General features: G+C 44.8%; 1 protein-coding gene across 3 annotated transcripts in view; it reads right to left on the bottom strand.

Moving 5' to 3' along the window:
• Positions 1 to 18,095, bottom strand: part of LOC124409782 (polypyrimidine tract-binding protein 1) — a 338,073-nt gene that overhangs the window by 20,089 nt on the left and 299,889 nt on the right. For all 3 annotated transcript variants that reach the window (XM_046887616.1, XM_046887614.1, XM_046887615.1), the window contains exon 5: positions 15,267 to 15,452. In XM_046887616.1, coding sequence (XP_046743572.1) covers positions 15,267 to 15,452 — 186 coding nt within the window. The remainder of the gene's footprint in view (positions 1 to 15,266; positions 15,453 to 18,095) is intronic.

Genomic DNA, 18,095 nt, shown 5'->3' on the forward strand with positions numbered 1-18,095 from the left:
GATTGGGGTTGTTCGGTGGAACCACTTTATCAAATCAAATCAACAGAAGTAGATTACCTTTTTATTACCGCAATCTTAGATGACATAAGGGAAAATTTTAACCAGAACTTGGAGCCTTTTCGACCGTTGTAGCACATGGTAACAGAATTTCGCTAGTGCTAACGTCACGGCTGCGAATAAGTCGAAGCGAGCAGTGGGAGGGGGAGGGGGAGGGGGAGGCTTCCGATTACCTCTGCATCAGCCTTTACCGCAGCATCAGTATAGTGGAGGTTGGGATACAGGCCATTAAAAATGCAGAGGCTGGAAATTGAAGTTGGAAGTCGAGCGCAACAAAAACAATGACATTATCCCTTGTGTGCGAAACCCGCGTGGTCCTCGCTGACTGTTGTGTTGATCGTATATCGGTAATTTAATTTGAATTTGCCGTTCCGTTTGCGCAACCGTTCGGGCATTGTGTGTTATACTTCGAAATGACTGCATTGTTTTACCCTGCCTTTTATCAGTCCCGCTTTTAACCCGCACGTATGAGCTCTGCTGATTACTGATCTCCGCATCGCATCTCCGCGTTCCTACTTTTTCAACCGCGCGAGATACGTGCGGCCCAAAAATGAGAAAAATCTAACTAATTATTGAATAACAAGCCAACTATTCAACCAAGAAACGTCTGTTGCACGAACGACAGAAGCTTCAATGAAAGTTGTAACCTTATCAAGAATAATTGTACGGAAGAAGAAATTTCTCCATAATCACTTTTTCACCACAATATTATATCTACTGTCAAAAATGGTGGCGTTGAAATTGTCAAAACTTGTCCAGTTTGTACTACTAAAGAGCAATTTTCATAGTCAAATTGAAAATTCAGTATCAGATTATTATAAACTGTAGAAGCCCACACTGAATTTTCTTGCAGTGTAGACTTTTTTTGAAGTGTTAAATAGACACAGTAAAAAGATTGAGATTGTATGCACCATGTGAATTGTCTATGCCTGTATAGAAAGGTGTTGAATAAACTGGAACTAGATTTAAACTGTCTGAATTCGACCTCGATTTACATCACCGATGCTTGTATTTCTCAGTCCGAAGTAGTAGACATTCCGAAGAAGAGGGTCCCTGTACCCCCCACTACGAAACCTATCTATTCCCAATTTTTTTAGGCAAATCTCGAAGAATTTTCGTCAAAATTCCACGATAAGACGGAACTAAACTTCGCGAGTGTGGCAGGTGTAAGAGATTGGAGTTATTTTGGAATACGGTGCAAGTAGATCCTGGAGAAGATCGAGGAACGTCTGTTCGGTGGATGTCGCGAGATACGTGGGTGAATACACCGTCACGTCGGGACGTTGACTAATGATTTTCTTTCCCGCAACGGGTGATCGTGAGACCCTCGAGGTCGTCATTGAGAGACTATCAGTAGCCTGGATGGTTGGCGTCTTATACGAGGTAACAGAGGTAATACAGGTATCCAGTTTTCTGAAAATCGTTGCACTCCGTTACAGGCCACAGAGTAAACTTCTCGCGGAGCCAAAATCTCTTTTGCATAAGTCGGGGGAGAGGACGACGAGGGTGGAGGTGGTACATCTATATCCGTAAGTGCAGCATCGAGACGGAGAAGTTTTCTCCTCATCATACGGAAGCAAAAGTTTGGTAGGCAGGTAGGGCACGACGAGCTACTCGGAACCTTCTCCTTTACCGCATTCAAACTCGAGAGACTCTCGACCCTTGACTCTCAACTTTAACCATGAAACGTGAAAACCTAACGGTAATAGCCGCCTATACGAAGACGTCGGAAACGGTTGTTAGACGAAGCGATGCTCTTCTGCTGCACCGCGATACACCTTATGCGCGTACATAGTACGGGGTAAAATTTCACTGCGAGCTTCCGACCGACTTTACAGGCGTTATAAACGATGCTTCAAACTAAACGGGACCAACTTTTCACCGAGAGATGCACGCGATACGCGACACGCATTCGTAGGCAACTTATGGTTGTTGATCAGGTTTTTATTCTTCTTTCTCTTTCCATTTTGTGACTGTCCGTGGAATCCTTCTCCGACGACGTCGTTTCGCTCTTGGACATTCCCGGTCTCTGCGGTCCAAGCAGTTTCGTATAATTGTGGCATAAACGCAACCCTCGTTCCTTCATCCTGAGCTTGGAGTTTCAGAGTGGTGCAACATTATTCACCAAGATGCCATGCAACCATTTGTGATCAGGAATCTGTAGATCCGTTTTTGTTACTTTTCTCTTGGGCTTTTGACGACCTTTGCTGCAGGTATACCTGGGTATTTGCATTTATTCATGGAAAAGGAAGCGAGGAAATAAGGATTGCAGGATTATGGACAGTATATCGTCAATGGAAATGTTTCAGTTTCTCGTTTGTCCCTTCATTTCAATTGCCAACGTGTTAGAAGCAAAGGGTGATTGTATAAGAGTCATGGCACAAGAAGCTACGACGGCTTAAAACTAGAAGTACCTACAGGCATCACGGACCAGGTATTATCTGAAACTACGACTTGTATAATCGCGGAAAGTTTCGAAGTAACAAGCCGGTTTTACAACCGTCGTTCTGTTTTCATCAGCAAAGTATATTAAAGCGAAGGCGTTACCTGCATTTCAGTTTAACGTGCGGAGGGCTCAATAATTCAAAGCCAACACGGAATGACTGCAGGCTATAAATTCCATAAGTACACAAGTACGGTAAAGAAAGAACTCTCTGCTTTGCTCCGAGATGGATTTGTGATATCGTGACTGACAATTAGGCTGGAGTACGCGCGAGAAATTCGACGGTGACGATACAACTGCAATAGGTACGATAACTGTGGTGACGCTAAGTAATTACATTCGGAAACTCCCTCCTTCCACTTCCTGAGCGCTCTTCCCAACCTTCCTTCCTCCTTCTCCTCCTCCTTCTTGCTACCCACCAGCTATAGACTGTTCGCCTCGGGTGAAACGGAGAGAATATCTCAAGTCAAGTCTTGGATGTTGAGGCCCGTAGGGTGCGAGTCTGATAGAAGGGAGAGAACTACTCTTCCATCAGATCAAGACGTGTGACTCGAAGATGAAATTGGTTCCCTTAACCGTCGGTATAGGTATAAGATGTACCTCTATGTCAGGGAATATTCGTGATTTTAGGCTACGTCGAAATGTTTGTCTTCGAAACTCATCTGCAAGTAATACGAAAGCGTAAAACGGATGGGTAAAGGAATGGAGAGAAATTTTTTTTCATGAAGACTTCAAAAGATCCTAGGGAATTATCAGACCCAGCGTATTAAGTAAATCCGAAACGTTCAGCGGGAATGGAAATCGGTTGGACGGCCGTCGGCGTATCAGATCAAGAAGGCACGTGGCTGAGAAACTGCAGGATCAAATCTACCGTTTGCAAAGGGCCGATATCTGGCAGGATCGAAATGGGGCGTTTAAGCGAGCGGCAATTCGCAGTCGGCGGGTATCGTGGCCAGCGATCAGATCAGGGAGGCGGAGAAGGATGCGTTATACCCTAACCTGTGGAGTTTATTGGCTTTTCTTTCATTCTATCCTTGGGAGTGGGTTTTGGTTAAGATGGGGAAAAAGAAAGAAAAAAGAAAGTGAATAGAAAGAAGGAGAGAATCGGCAGGCAGTCATGCGACTGCGGTAATGAGCTACGAAGGATCCAGGGAGGGTTTAAAATCGAACCTGAAGAGATGCACTTGAGAAAGGGATTATTAAAAAGAGGCCAGAGCGTCCTCCTTGAAGAGGGCCAATTGGGGAACACCGGGGAGCAAGAATAAAAACGAATGGAGACGGACCACCACCCTTGCGCATATATACGCAAGTATATACGGGGTAAAAAAGAAGTAATATTGGCTATAAATTACTTTTCCAATAATCTTCCCTCACCCTCTCGCGACTTATTTATTCAATCCACTGTATCTGCGCATAAATTGATTCCAGACAGGTGGGACGAATTATTTAAGCAAAGATATAAATCTCGGCTCCTTCTCCTCCTCTTTATCCTCCTCTTCCTCCTCGCCGCGATCCTTCAACCCCAACCCCTATTCTCATTCACCAGAGTTTGCTTAACTTTCTTGGCTGGACGAAGACGAGGGGATGTCGACTCCTGTAGGAGTCCTGATCTGTTCCCAGAGCTTGGATCGAGCCCGAAGAAGGTGCCGTCAGACGTTAACGATACGGAAGAGGAAATCGGATTTATCTGCACTAGTCAAATGAGCGAAAGACCCTCTTGATATCTCGTTCTCTCTCTCTCTCTCCACCCCTTAATTCTGCCGTGAGATTCTCGTTCGTTCGACGGTCGTAGAAACGCGAGAACAGGACGAGACACTCCCAGGTTTTGGCTTTTATTAAATTTTTATCGGCTTTTATGTCTCCCTATAAACTGATTCACCTTTACCCCTGCGGCAATAACAGCAATAACCTCGGGGTGAACATGTCACTTATCCCATCCACCATCCACTCTAGACGCTGGCACGTATCCAAATCGCCCGTTCAAAACGTGTTTCCCCTTTGCTACCGGCACGCCAGATATTATTGTCCGCAATGAATATTGCCTGCCTATTCTTGGCGATATCATTATTTAGAAGACTGAGCCATCGCGGGTACCGACCTCGGCCTTTCTTGCTTGTACATTTATTATCACATGAATTATTCAACACCCAGAGACATCAGAGTCGAGTGTCAACCGCGCTTCTCCAGCGCCGTGTGCTGCAGACACTTTCCGCGATCGCGTCCACTTACCTCTTCAACCCCTCCTCACGTCTTCTCCGGCTTATACGTACTCGGAGAACAAAAATATTACCCCCTCGTCTTGTACCACGTCCTCCATCGTGCGTCGTCATCGAGATGAATACGAAAGAAGTGAATTTCTGAATTGAACCCCAACGCGTTTCGTGGAATACTCAACGCGTTACTTAATTGGTTTTCTTCTGTGGATCACACAAGAAACTCGGATGATTCACTTCTTTTTTCCATTCCCTCATCGCGCCTGAGATCCGACAAAAATTTTCATCCAACATTTTACAATAATCATTCAGACTTGTCAGTTTTCACGACACAATATCGTGACAGTTGTCAAAAGGTGAAAATATGCATTTGTCGCGAAATAAATTCGTTCGTTTCAAGAGACGGTGGTATTCAATCCAAGAATTTACAATCATCCCAATTTTTGACAACCTTGCTATATTTGGTATAAGAAAGAAAAATAAATTTGTCGAAGCGACGTGACGCATCTGAAAAATTTCCGAAGGTACACGCGAGGCACGGTTCATCCATCAGGTAATCGACGGCATCAATCGAGATTCTGGAGGAATAGATCAGACGAGAAGAGATCGAAGTAACTCGCGTGGAAGAAGTTTGGGGGGTAGCGGCAGCAGCGTGGAAAGAATATGTAACTGCTCGAACGAGAAAAGACGAGGAAGACTCGGGCGGGGGTCACGCGTGCCGCGGAGGAGTATCCGTTAAACACGCAGGTCCCAACCGTAACGGGTAAAATATACACGGCTGCGAAACCGGAAGAGCGCGTATCTCCTCCGCGAAGCTTAACCGTCATTTCGTGAATTTTATAGGTTAGCGGCACGTGTTCCAGGCTCTCGGTTTCGGACTTGTTACCTAACAGAGGGCGGATCGTCAATGGCCTCAATAACGATCAGGAGGGTCGTCCGATAGCGTAAGACGTGTTAATTTGGGCCGCGTTCAAGCGTTCGGAAGGAAAAGTAGGCGGAAATGGCCGGTTGAGATCTCGATAAAAGCAGCGCCGATCTTATCCCTCCTCTCCTTTCACCCCTGAAAAAATAGGGTATTTAGGGGAAACGCGAGTACCCGAGTTGAGGTAATCGAGCCTCGGATGCTGCAGCAGCGGTTTTCGCAACGGCGATCAGAGGCTGACCCCGAGAAGCTGGCGCGAATCAAATATAGAGGGGATCCTGCAGGTTCGCTACTTTGGTCTCGCTTTTTCTCCCGGCCTCGCTCCCTCGCCAATTGATAAATTGGGACGGAGAGCCGACGGCCTGGAAGGAAGAGCCGGAGCGAGAAGCGAGAAACGAGAAGGAGAAGTGAGGAGGCGGACCACCGACTCCCTGCATCGTTTTTCCACCAAATTGCTGCCTCTATTATTAAAGAGGCCGAGAGTAACTTACGGCTCCTCGAGGAATGGGGAGCTGAATAATAATCCGGCCCTGGTAACACGATGGTTAGTTTGAATTAGGTTCATCCCCTCGTTTTATCCCCTTGCCAGCCACCCTGCGATAGTTCGCCCCACGAATTTATATCAGTCGTTAATGGTCAATGAGACTGTTAATCCCAACTATTCGGAAAGCACCGTGCGGTGCTGTAAGAATCGAAAAAACTAACTGTTCCCAAATTTTCTCCCCCAATAATGAACTGGTTTCTGGTTTCTTACTTTTTAAAACGACTGAAACGACTACGCAGTTGGTTGGTGAACAACTATTGGTAGGTTTCCAATTGTGACTTGAAAGGAAAAGGAGGAAGCATTTGGAAAATTGGAGTTCAGGTTAACCGAGAGCAAATCGACTGATCTATTTTGATCGAGCAGTCGATATTTCGCGGGCACTTTTGCCGCAGCTTGATTCGTCACTGGGTAGAGATAATTTCAGTCCAACGATATCGATAATTCTCGCCCGACGGTAATTCGGGGAGGGAGAACTAAAGAAGAAGATGTCATCCTGCGACGTCGAGAGTTGAAATGTGACAATGAGATAATTCGTGACATATTATGCAGAGGTGCGCATCTGCGGCGGAGGGCATTTGCCATTTCTGCATTCGTTCGAAAAGCGTGAAAAGATACGCAAAGACAAGGTGGAATATTTGAGAATAACGGTGTAATTCAGAGTGACGCGGGAAACGCGAATATATGCAGTTGCATCGCGGTGCAACGACGAGAAGAATATGGCCAATGTCACTTTGCGTGTCTGGAAGTCCGAGTGAGAGCGATGCGCACATAAATTTCCAAGAGGAAGAGGGAGAGGGAGAGAAATGAGAGTTGAATGAAAGCGGGGGAGAAAGGACAGCTGCTGCGATGGGGGATGAGAACGCGATTTCGGTCGGGAAAACGTTTATTGAATAACATTACAAACGGAATTCGAATCTGTTCAAATGATGGAGTAGCTCCCGGGCCAGACAGACACCAAAACAATCAGTCTTTCCATTTTTCTTTCTGTTTCTCACTTTCGTGTTCGGTTATTATTTTCAGTTTGCCTCTCGCCGTGTCTGCGTGCGAGGTTTTTCTTTTCCTCCTTTCGCTTTTCCTCCCCACATAGGACGATTGATTTCCGGTCAAAAACAGGCGACGACGTGATGAAAAATAGTCTTGCCTACTAGATGCGGCGTAAAAAGCAAAAGATTAAAAATAGGAACCTATAGAAAGAACGAGAGAGAATAAAAGTAAAACCCAGTTTTTAAATAAAGATGAATATAAGTTAAAAACCACCACTTCCTTTCTCTTCCTTGATATTTCCTCATCGTTCTATACTTTTTCACTCCTGAGAAGTATATATATATATATATATATATATATATATATATATATATATATATATATATATATATATATGTGTGTGTGTGTACTGGATACTTATGTATTGTATATATATCGCTCGAAAACTCTTTAAAACTTGAATTTTACCTCGGTCGAAAAGTGGTGCTAAATTGAAGCCGGAGAGACGGGGCAGCAGAGTGAAGGGGAAAGAGCTGGGACGGTCCGTCGGACCCTGATTTAAATTCCCGTCAGGGCGTGTCTTTCCGTTTCAAAAGCAGAATTTATATCGTACGCAGCTTTGTAATTAGCGTCCGGGGAAGGGATAAGGAGGAGAAGTAGACGGCGGAGGGCGCATTTCACGCGGCTGTCGGGTGTAATTGCGTCACGGAAGTTCACCGTTTTGCATATTATACAACAGGAGACAGATAGATCGGAACTCTCGGCAGGATGATTCGAGAGAGTCCTTTTTCCGAATTGAATTTATCGTTTTCGTTCGAAAATGTCGACACGGCGTAGAGAGTTTGCGGAATGCGAAAGTCAACGCGACGGCGCATCATATCCGTGCAAAATTTTTATAGGGTTAAAAAAAAAGGTCTGATATATGCATATATTATACGGTGATGAAAAACGGCGGATCGTCAAACACCGGGAGGCGACGTCTGTTGTTTCGCACCTCCGGCGCGACGGCCAGGGTGGAGGAGAAAGAATCAGAACGACTCTGCCGCGTAATGCGAGAGTTTCTCGTCGGGGGTTTCGGGCGGGATGAGGCGCATTATTTCAAAGCCGAGCATTTAAAGTTTCGAGGGAACGAGCCACCCGCCGTGTAGAACAACCGTGGGGGGAGGAGATGTGCTTGGCGTTGCTGCGGGAGGAACGGGGGATGAAAAAACGACGGGGAAAATAATATACGAGGCAGCACCTAGAAACAATGCGGGGCCGTAGATCACCCAAGACGCTCGAGAGGGAGGGAGGGAGGGAGGGAGAGAGGGAGAGAGAGAGACGCCGCAACGACGCCCGAGACGCCCTCCATTAAAAATATTACGCCATCTTGCCCGCGCGCCAACCCCGTCAGCGACAAGTCCGAATAACAATGTGCTATTGTTATTGCTGCAACCCCTGAAATATGGAACCTGACACCTCCGAACGGCCAGGCGATAGTCTTGCGACCTGACTTTTCTCTGCTTAAGGGAGCGTCGTTTTTGTCTTTCTTCTCTGCTAACCGCCGGCTCACCCCCCACCCCCAGGCATCGAAAATCTTGCATTCATAGGACGCGAGTTAGCGTTTCGAATAGTCAATATCACATTTATCATTACGTCGAATCTCTTCAGTCAAAATAATGGTAAGAAGTCCGAATTGCTCCAATTACGAATGGTTTACGAAAGTCTACGAAAATTTGCGTTAGAAACTTCCGGACGTTACAATCGATCGTCGAGTTTTCTCCATTTGATATTTCCTAACTGTCCGGGAGTTGAAACTATTGAAAATTCTCACTTCTTGGACTAATAAAATTCTACATCCAATAACGGTCGATCTGAATTTCGATAATTTTGAACTTCGACCAAGAACCCTATCTATCTCGAACCCTTGAATACTTTACTCGATACTGTTTTGTAAGAGGGGACATCACGGTTCAAAACTGGAAAATATTCGTTTTCAAAATCAGTAGAAGTGAGAAAATTAATAATCTTCCAACTCTAGTCCAACGTCGGATTTTCAGCAAACTTGGATCTTACAATTTACAATGATCTCTCTTCATGCCTTGTAGCCGTTGTACAAGTTGCTTCTGGCTTTTAACGAGCTTGGATAATCACCAGCAGACTGTTCATTGCGGAGTGTTTGAGCCATAAAGAAGCAGTGGCGTTGATTAGAATAATCCGTGCGTTCGTAGCGTCAGAAGCAGAGCCACGAGATTAATTTGGGTTAAATTGACGATTTAATAAACAACTGTTACCGCAATGTACATGGAAGAAACTGCGAAAAGCTCCTTCAGAAGAAGTTGTAATGATGCTAAAGAGAAGGCGGCGGTGGTGGTTCGGGGCTCGTCTTGGGCGCCACCGCTGACACAAATCTTCAATCAAGAAACCGCGCGGCATTTGGAATTCCCATCAGCACCACTAGTCGCTACCATCAACCGTCCACTTGCCAACCTTCCTGAAAACCTCCTTCCATCCCCCATCCCCCATCCCCCTACGTTTTCACCGCTAATTTCACCATTGTTCCCAACGTTTCTTCGGCCTCCAACGGGTGCCAGTGGCTCCAATATCTCCTTAAAAACAGCGGCCACCTTCTACCTTACACCACGATTAATATGCATGCAAATGTCGGCGTGGTTCTTTCGCAGAATAAGTTCCAACTCGGAGTTGTTAATTTGTTTGTATAATTGTTCGATTTATTCCACGCTGTGACATGATGTTTCTGAAGAAAATTTCTTCCTTAAAGATTTCCAAGATTCTACAGCTGTCCTGCTTAGCCACTGCAGGAAATGCTCGTCGTACAGAAAGCGTCTTTCTCTATCCTTTCGCAATTTCGTCGACAAATTAACCTGCAGGATTGCGTGTTCGAGGACGATCAGTATCGTTGGGTTTGAATATTTTATAGACGGCAGTGAAACAACCGCTTCGGCATAATGGTAACCACGTTGCTTATCATACCGACCTTAACACAACGAGTGACGAGGATCGCACCTGACCCTTGACACCTGTCGTGTATTATCCCGATTTCACAATGGGTACAGTAGACTGGGCACATTGACCGTTTTCGAACGGTAAAAGAGAGAGAAGGAGAGAAAAAAAAGTAGCTACATCCGCGCATATTTCCAACGTCCATCTTGAAGGAGACACGTTATTTCGTTACTTTCAACCATGCCGTGCACACCGTCCCCTACGGAGTCGTGACGTGGCATAAACTGGGTTATATTCCAAAGTTTATGGGGTGCGGGTGGTGATTTTTTTTCGGAAGTAAGACCTTCAGGTCCAGCCGACGACTGCGAGGAGGATCGGCTGCTCTCTTCTTCTCGAGTATTACCGGCATGGCTGGGGTCCCTTTACGAGTGTCACCGGCAGCGAAACAACCCCTCTTCGTTTTTGTCTCACCGTGTCATCTCTATCCGCCGAAAACTGTTTAACTCAGGGCAAGATATATATTTTTCGTAACACGTTCATCTCTCTCTCTCTCTTCCTCCCGGAAACGATGAATAACTGCAAGTTCCTCAACTACACTCTGCCGAACTTCTTTAAAAATTCGAAAAGGATGAAGCGTTTGATCGAAGCTCTGCACCCATAGAGCTTTTTCTTCCAGCGGGCAAAAGCTGCAGCCTAACACCGTTATTCAAAGATCACGCGGCTGGCGTCTCCTGAGATGTGCTGGGAGGGAGGCGTGTGCTTTGCGAGAAAGCAATCGGTGTGAAAGCTCAGCCTGCTTTAAAGCGAACAAATTGTTTGGGAGGCTGGAGGGTGAGGGAAGAAGACAAATCTCGCTGATGTCGGCGATACATCGTATATACTACACGCGTACCTGCATGCAGGGTTTCGTTGTGTCGTTCCGCAGTCTGTCCCACAGAGAAATCGCGCGGAAAAAAAATCGTCACCAGCGTTTTCAAGCCCCTCGATTATACATACTGGCCATCCTGTGTCGAGGGGGCAGCGGGGAAAGAAATCCTCGTGTTTTTTCCCTTCCGCCCACTGTCCAACCCGAATACCGAGTTTATATTTTCCCTCCCTCGGCAATATCGCGTGCCTAGCTCTGCTCTGCAGGCTTAATAAAGACGCCGTCGCGGGGCGTTTAACCTCGCACGTGTCTGTGAACCCGCAAATTAGTGTTTTTCCACGCGCCGGTACACGTTGTTCGGTAATTAATTTAGCGCCGGACTTGTTCCACCCCCCGTCGCTGCGCTTTTACCCCCAGCGAGCCGCTTGATAATTACCCTCGCGACGTACGAGGATGATCCTGGCTGCCTGCTCACCGGTTCGCCGACTTCCCTTGACCGCTTTCCGCCTCTAATTTCGCTAAGCCACAACCGAATCCCGAGCCGGTTGGTTCCCTCGACTTCCGCATTGACGCGAAACACCTCCCAAGACGGTGAAAATTAGACGGCTTCGTTGCTTCTTTCAAACTCAAGCTCCGAGTAGGAAGAAGGGATTCAGAAGTTGGGGGGTTAATTTCTGTTGGTACCCCGGGACGACCGCCGCGTCGCAGCGTCAACGCTTCGATCGACTTGAAAAGCTTTTCGAATGCCTCTCGGATAGACGAATTTTGGATGGAAATTTTTATTCTGAAATGACTTGTACACACCGAGAAAGGATTTGTTTAATTATTCAAATATTGTAAAGGGAACGGTTTTTCCATTCGAATAAATGTTATTTCACGAATATTGATGATTTGATTAATAATTCGTGTTATCAAATGAAATCAAATTTATTTCATTTAATAGAAGATTTATATTTCGCCTTATTTGATCGCCATACATGGTAAACTTAACGAATTCTTTTTGCTGTGTACAGTTAAAATATATCACGTAGTAAATTTATTTTCTATTGCATTTATTCTTTCAAATTCGATCATCAAATTTTTCCATATTTCAATTCAACTCAACGTTATTTTCACACGATACTCGGCCGAAATAAAATCTCAGCAATTCCGAGCACATAATCCGATCGCGTAACGCGATCCGTGGTCGTAATAATTTCCACAAGGATAGCTTACAAAGCATAACGAGAGTAAAATCCCTGAGCCCGATACAGTTTCCGGAAATAAATAGCCGGTCATAGCGTGTGACCGCGTAAAACATTCAGGCAAGGTATGCCTTTGAGCTCTGGAGGGTGACGGTTCGGCCCCGATTATGGGGTGTATAAATTCGATCTAAAAGTCTATAACCTAAGGACCTAGCGCGAAGTGATGGTGGGCTAGAAGCTCCCCAAACGAACGGGTAAAAGGCTGGGAGGCATATCCAAAGCGTGCTCAAAACAGGGTGAAAAGCGTGACGTTAGTTACATACAGCGCTGAATAGTATCTAACAAAACTATCGAGCCTTGAACCTAAAACCGAAACGAAGTGTCGAAGATCAAAAATCGCAGATCGGAGGGCGGAATTCACCCTTAAGATACGTAATAACGCGTCGGTGAATTATATAACACCTAATTGAAGAGGGGTGGTTGAAGCTCGCATATTTTCGACCCCGTCGTTGACGGACTCCGTCGTCGGTCGGTCGTTCATAAATTATATAATGCGGGGGCGTTAATTATGGCAGAGCTTAGGTCCGCTCGGGGGCTGTTTAGGGATCGAATGCGAGGGCGGGACGCCGCCGTCAACGTCGCTGCTGACGGCGTAGGCCTCGAGGCCCCGGCAGAATCTGTCGGATGGGGGATTACACGTTTAATTAACCCGACTGCGTGCCGCGCCGCGCCACAGGGAAGGCAAAGTCGAACCGAACGCAACCGGTCCAACTCCTCTTCTAGCCCTAGGCCCTAGGCCCTAGGCCCTAGGCTCCTCTGACTACGTGACACACATACCCACGTTCACATGCAACCGCGAGTTTTACTCCCGCCAAAGTCCTAGTGACGTGACACGCGGATGCGGACGACACGAAGAAACTTCGTTAAACTATATACATAACGTTGGAATGTTTGCACAGGTTTCATAGTCGTTTCATTTTCATCACCTCTCTGAAAACTCCAGGATATAATAAAAATTTAGCGTTAAACTAAAAAGGAGAAACTTGTGCCTTTTTTAAGAACGAATATTGTGTTCGATAAGATGAGGGGTTCAGGTTTTGTTCTTTCTTTCCTACTTTTTTTTTACACAAAAACACATTAGTTCACATTTATTTCCGACGGTGGAATCGAAGTGGTAAAAATTTGAAGATAAAGTTGACAAAAATCGATGAAAACGTTAACGACCGAAGTAGGCCTGAAAAGTGGTGAACGTTGATATCTCGGTGCAATACAATACGATACATCGAAATTGTAACCAAACCAAAATTATTAGCCTCTAAAACAAGGTGGTAGAAAGTTGGTTAATTCCTCGAGACGGTAGCGGAAGATTTTCCTGACGTATCCATGCATATTACACGGCTTATACCTACATAGAGTTTCACACGTATATATATATATATAATATATATGTGTATGTATGTAACAATATTTACGCGAGTATCTAGTCATCAGCGCGGCGAGGGAGGTTTCCGGTTATCGCGATATGACGCCAAGTTTCTCAAGTTTTAATTGTTTCGGGGGAAATAATATTCTCCTCGGCCTATTGTGTCTGTCGAGACGTGGAAGCAACGCTCTGCAGGAAGCCTTGCTGAAACGCGGTAGGCTGAGGAGGGGGGTGAAGATGAAGACTGATTGCGAGGCGGCGGGCCCGTCATCGTCCTCTTGAGCCAGGTTGAGCCTGGAGTGACGCCGTGCCGATATAAGCCCCGGGATTTTTACTCATTTTTGGAGTAACGCCCAAGGATTTACGGGGCGGCGAAACCCGGACCCGCGTGTTTCCATACGACGGGGTTTTCGTTTCTCTTAGGTATATGTATATATAAATAAATATGTATATATACGTACGGTGTTTTATCTTTATCCCTTGTTTTATCCCGCTTAATGTAATAATTTTTCCGACGTTCTCATTCACGCAGTCGGCCCGTCCTACTTTGTATTTATATATACATGTTGTTGTTGTTTTACTTTGCAAAAGTGTCCGCGAAAGAATGAAAGGGGTTGGATATTCTTCGAGTCTTATGTCTGCAGGTAAAAAAAAAAAAAACAATCATCCACGATATTTAAGTCGAATACTAAAGCTTTGACAGTAAGAATCGCTAATTGACAATATTTGGTGAAGAATTATGTTTTTCAGAATTTTGTTTCAAACAGCCTCGCGACAGCGTGCAATGTATGTACATCCAAGGTAGTTTGCTATCTAAATAGTGACCACAATTCCGGAAGTTTTTCTTGGTGATTTGAAGTACTGGCATAAATTCATCTAGAGCACACGTGAGTTGTGAAGGAACGAAAGACGGGGCGAATTTATACATCTTTGTGTGTGATCGACCGATAAAATAATCACTTCGGGAGAAGCGACGTTCGACGTTGCTAGTGACTGCATTTCGAAAATGGTTCATGAGTCACCAGCGGCATATGGAAACGCGACGGTAATAATGGATTGAAATCGGCGTTACTTCGTGTATGCATGATGACAATTGTTTTAACAAGAATAAGAAAAACGAGAAGTATATCAGAGTTACCTATAATATAGTCGTGTGGTATATATTAGGGTAGTTGGAAGAGATTTTTTTTCTCGCTCTTACCCCCCTCTCAGATGTCAGTGTTAATTTTTATTTTCCATTCATTTAACCTGGGAAATTTCATTCTTCGTTGAAAGTTAAAATACTCCGAAACTAGGATAACCATGTTTTTTTACAGAAGTCTGGAAAGCATGAAGAATCAGCTCCAAGGATCTATGCGTGAATTACAAGAATATTGAATAGTTTACGAGTAGTTTAACTCGTGACGAAAAGTTAAATTCTCCCCCGGTAAATAAATGGGGGATAAAAATTAAAAGAATTACCCGTTAGATCTAACAATAGAGAGCTCATCTCTTGGGAGGATCTTTTCTTTCTTCTATGAAATACTAACACATGAGGGTGTAAGATCGAAAAATAAAAAAAACTTATTTTTTCTTTTTAACCACCCTAGTATATATATAAATATATATACGTATAAGATACGTATTATTACAAGTATTCAAAGTATATAATATAAGTTAAATAAAAATAAAATAATAATGATACTGACGTTGGACGGGTTGGCGATGATGTTTGTGGGACTACTGACCGCGTTGCTGTGGGTCTGGTCCGTCTTCAGCTCTCGATGATTGCTGAACTGGACGTAAACAGCTCTTCCCCTCAACTGGGCCACGCAGGACGCATAATACGTTACCATTGTGGCCGCAGCCCCCTCGTCGGCCATCTCCAAAAAGGCCTGAAACAAAAAACGAAGATATTACTTCCACGATTCGAAAGCTCGATCATCATTAAGTACGAGTTGATATGAATCTGGAAAAATTCGCGATATAGTGTACAATTTGCAAAATTGCTCTGAAGGGGAGGGTGCAAAAAAGCGTGTACAAAATCACCATACAAATATATATATATATATATACATATCTATATATGCATGTGACGCACACGCCGCGAGCATTATTTACTCTTTAGCGACGGGCGAGGAATTGCGGACGAGGTGAAGGTGGGGGAAAGGGGTGGATTATTTCCCCGTGGGAAAGCTGCGAACACGAATATCACCCGGAGGAGTTTTGCTTGCCGCTGTACAAATCCCGGGGACTCGCTTAATTTCCAATTTGCGAGAGAGTGTTTACACGTTCGGCCTAGCCCCCCCCCCCCCCCCGCCCTCCCTCCTCGTCGTCTCGCCTTTGCTGCTGCGCTGATATTTTAGTTCCCCAATTCGCTTGGCCCATCTTCTCTCTCTCTGACTCTGCAACGTTCCTTAATTAATCTGCATAATTTCCCGACCCACTCCCCCCCCCCCCCCCCCCGCCCCCCCCCGTCTCCTTGGGAAGCCTCCTCTCTTACGGTTACATCGGGCCAGATTAAATTTCCCTCGATGGGGTTGGTTGGCCGCCTTCGCGGGTCCTCTTTCTCAAATGATAGAAGCCTCCTTCGGCCGGAAGGCTCGTCGCGAATCATCTAATCGCCGAAATATTCTCGACTCTCGAACGGAGTTTCCTTCCTCTCAAGTTCGTTTCATCGTCGATGTCTATTCTATATATACGTAAATCAGGCGTAGCAATTCTTTTCGCCTGACCACCACCGTCACATTTGATACTTTCTACCTAATGATAATAAATCTACACCACAGCGCACTGCAGCAGGCATGAAGAAATTCGATGGAAGAAAAAGTGAGAATATAACACGGAGGGGGCTGGGAATTTACGCGGAGGTGCGATAATGGGATTTTACCGGAGTTAAGTACCGCATATAATCATTGTTTCGCCGTTGATGGGGAGGCGAGGCGAGGCGAGGCGAGGCGAGGGTGTTGGCAAGGTTAATCCGGGGGGTCGACCTGACGATAAATAACAAACAGCTGAGCTAGTGGTTTCAACCCCTCATCTCGGCGCAACTGTTTCGTGGGAAGAGGGCATCTCCACCTCCACTTCGACCTCCTCCTCCACATCACTTTCTACGGTTAACAATTCGTACCGGATTGTTGTGTAATATATATATATATATATATATATATATAAGAGATGGAAGACTCGATTTTCTAGGCGTTGTGCGATCATCATCACCATCAGCATCATGATCATCGTCCTCGTTATCAAGATCGTTACAGTTCCCGAATTCATTGTGAAAATGGAAGAGAGAAGCACGTCGAAACAACAAGCGAGGGAAATTTCACGGGAGACAAAGTTCAACCCCGACCTCAAAATAATCCTTTTATTCTCAATTCATTTCCGTGTAATTGTAAGTAGAAAATCACGGAAGACGGAACGAATCAATCTTTGGAAGATAAAGCGATATCTTATGCGTATATAAGCCGTGTGTATAAAAACTATAAACCGGGAAAAAACGATCCATTTCAATTGTCGATGAAATCCTAGGAGGCTTGTTGAACGCGCGTTGCTTTACTTGCCAGATTTCTTTTTCTCGTATTTATTTATTTTCTGTCTCCCCCCCCCCCTCACTCTCCCTCTCTCTCTCTCTCTCTCTTGCGCAAATCAATATTGCTTAAGCTCGACTCGTTCGATGAGCCGGGAGCGTATAGCGGGACGGAGACAAAGGGGGAAAAGAGATGAGGGTGTGCAGTAAAGCGGGAGGAAAATAAAACTCGGTCGGTCGGTCGAGAAACGTCTGCAGAGCGGGAGAAAAAACAAAGATATTTAAGAGAGAAATAAAGGGATTGTACATTGTATATATATATATATTGTATATATACATATATACTTGTATATAGTAGCATCGGGACAAACCCGGTGGTTACAGAGCACGGCTTAGTCGTTTATTACTCAAAAGCTGGATTGTATTGAATCTCAGAAAATTGTTACCTGCTACCTTCGTGGTATAAGGTCAGTAATCAATCCCGTAATATCTCGATTATCGAATCTTTCCGGGGGTAAATTTATCAGCGAGTGACCGTTAACCAGGAGCAAACGATCATTTGAATCCACTCGTCACATATATTATACTATCATCAATGTTATATAATCAATCGATGCTTTTACCCAACAGTTTATAAATATATAAATATATATCTAAAATCGTAGTGAGTAGAAAGATTTTCTGTGAAGCAAATAATTCATTCGCGAAGCATCGTGTAGTTAGATGAGAACCATCTCGTGTAATCGCACGACTAAATCCACTAAATCTATATATATTGTATATATGTATATATATATATATAATAATTTTAGTCTCTCATCTGGCAGATCAAACAAGAGTTGTAGCCATAATATGAACTAGAGATTTAAAGGAGAAGGAGGTTCGTGCCTCGCTCGAAATACGCGGTACGAGATGACAGTTATTAAAAATTCCCGGATACGTTTAAGCCGGTCAAAGGAATCCGACGGACGAGTGTTTGCCGGTGCTGTGGCGTAATTTCCTCTAGGCC

This window comes from Diprion similis, chromosome 8, assembly GCF_021155765.1.
Source record: "Diprion similis isolate iyDipSimi1 chromosome 8, iyDipSimi1.1, whole genome shotgun sequence".
Taxonomy (NCBI): Eukaryota; Metazoa; Arthropoda; class Insecta; order Hymenoptera; family Diprionidae; genus Diprion; species Diprion similis.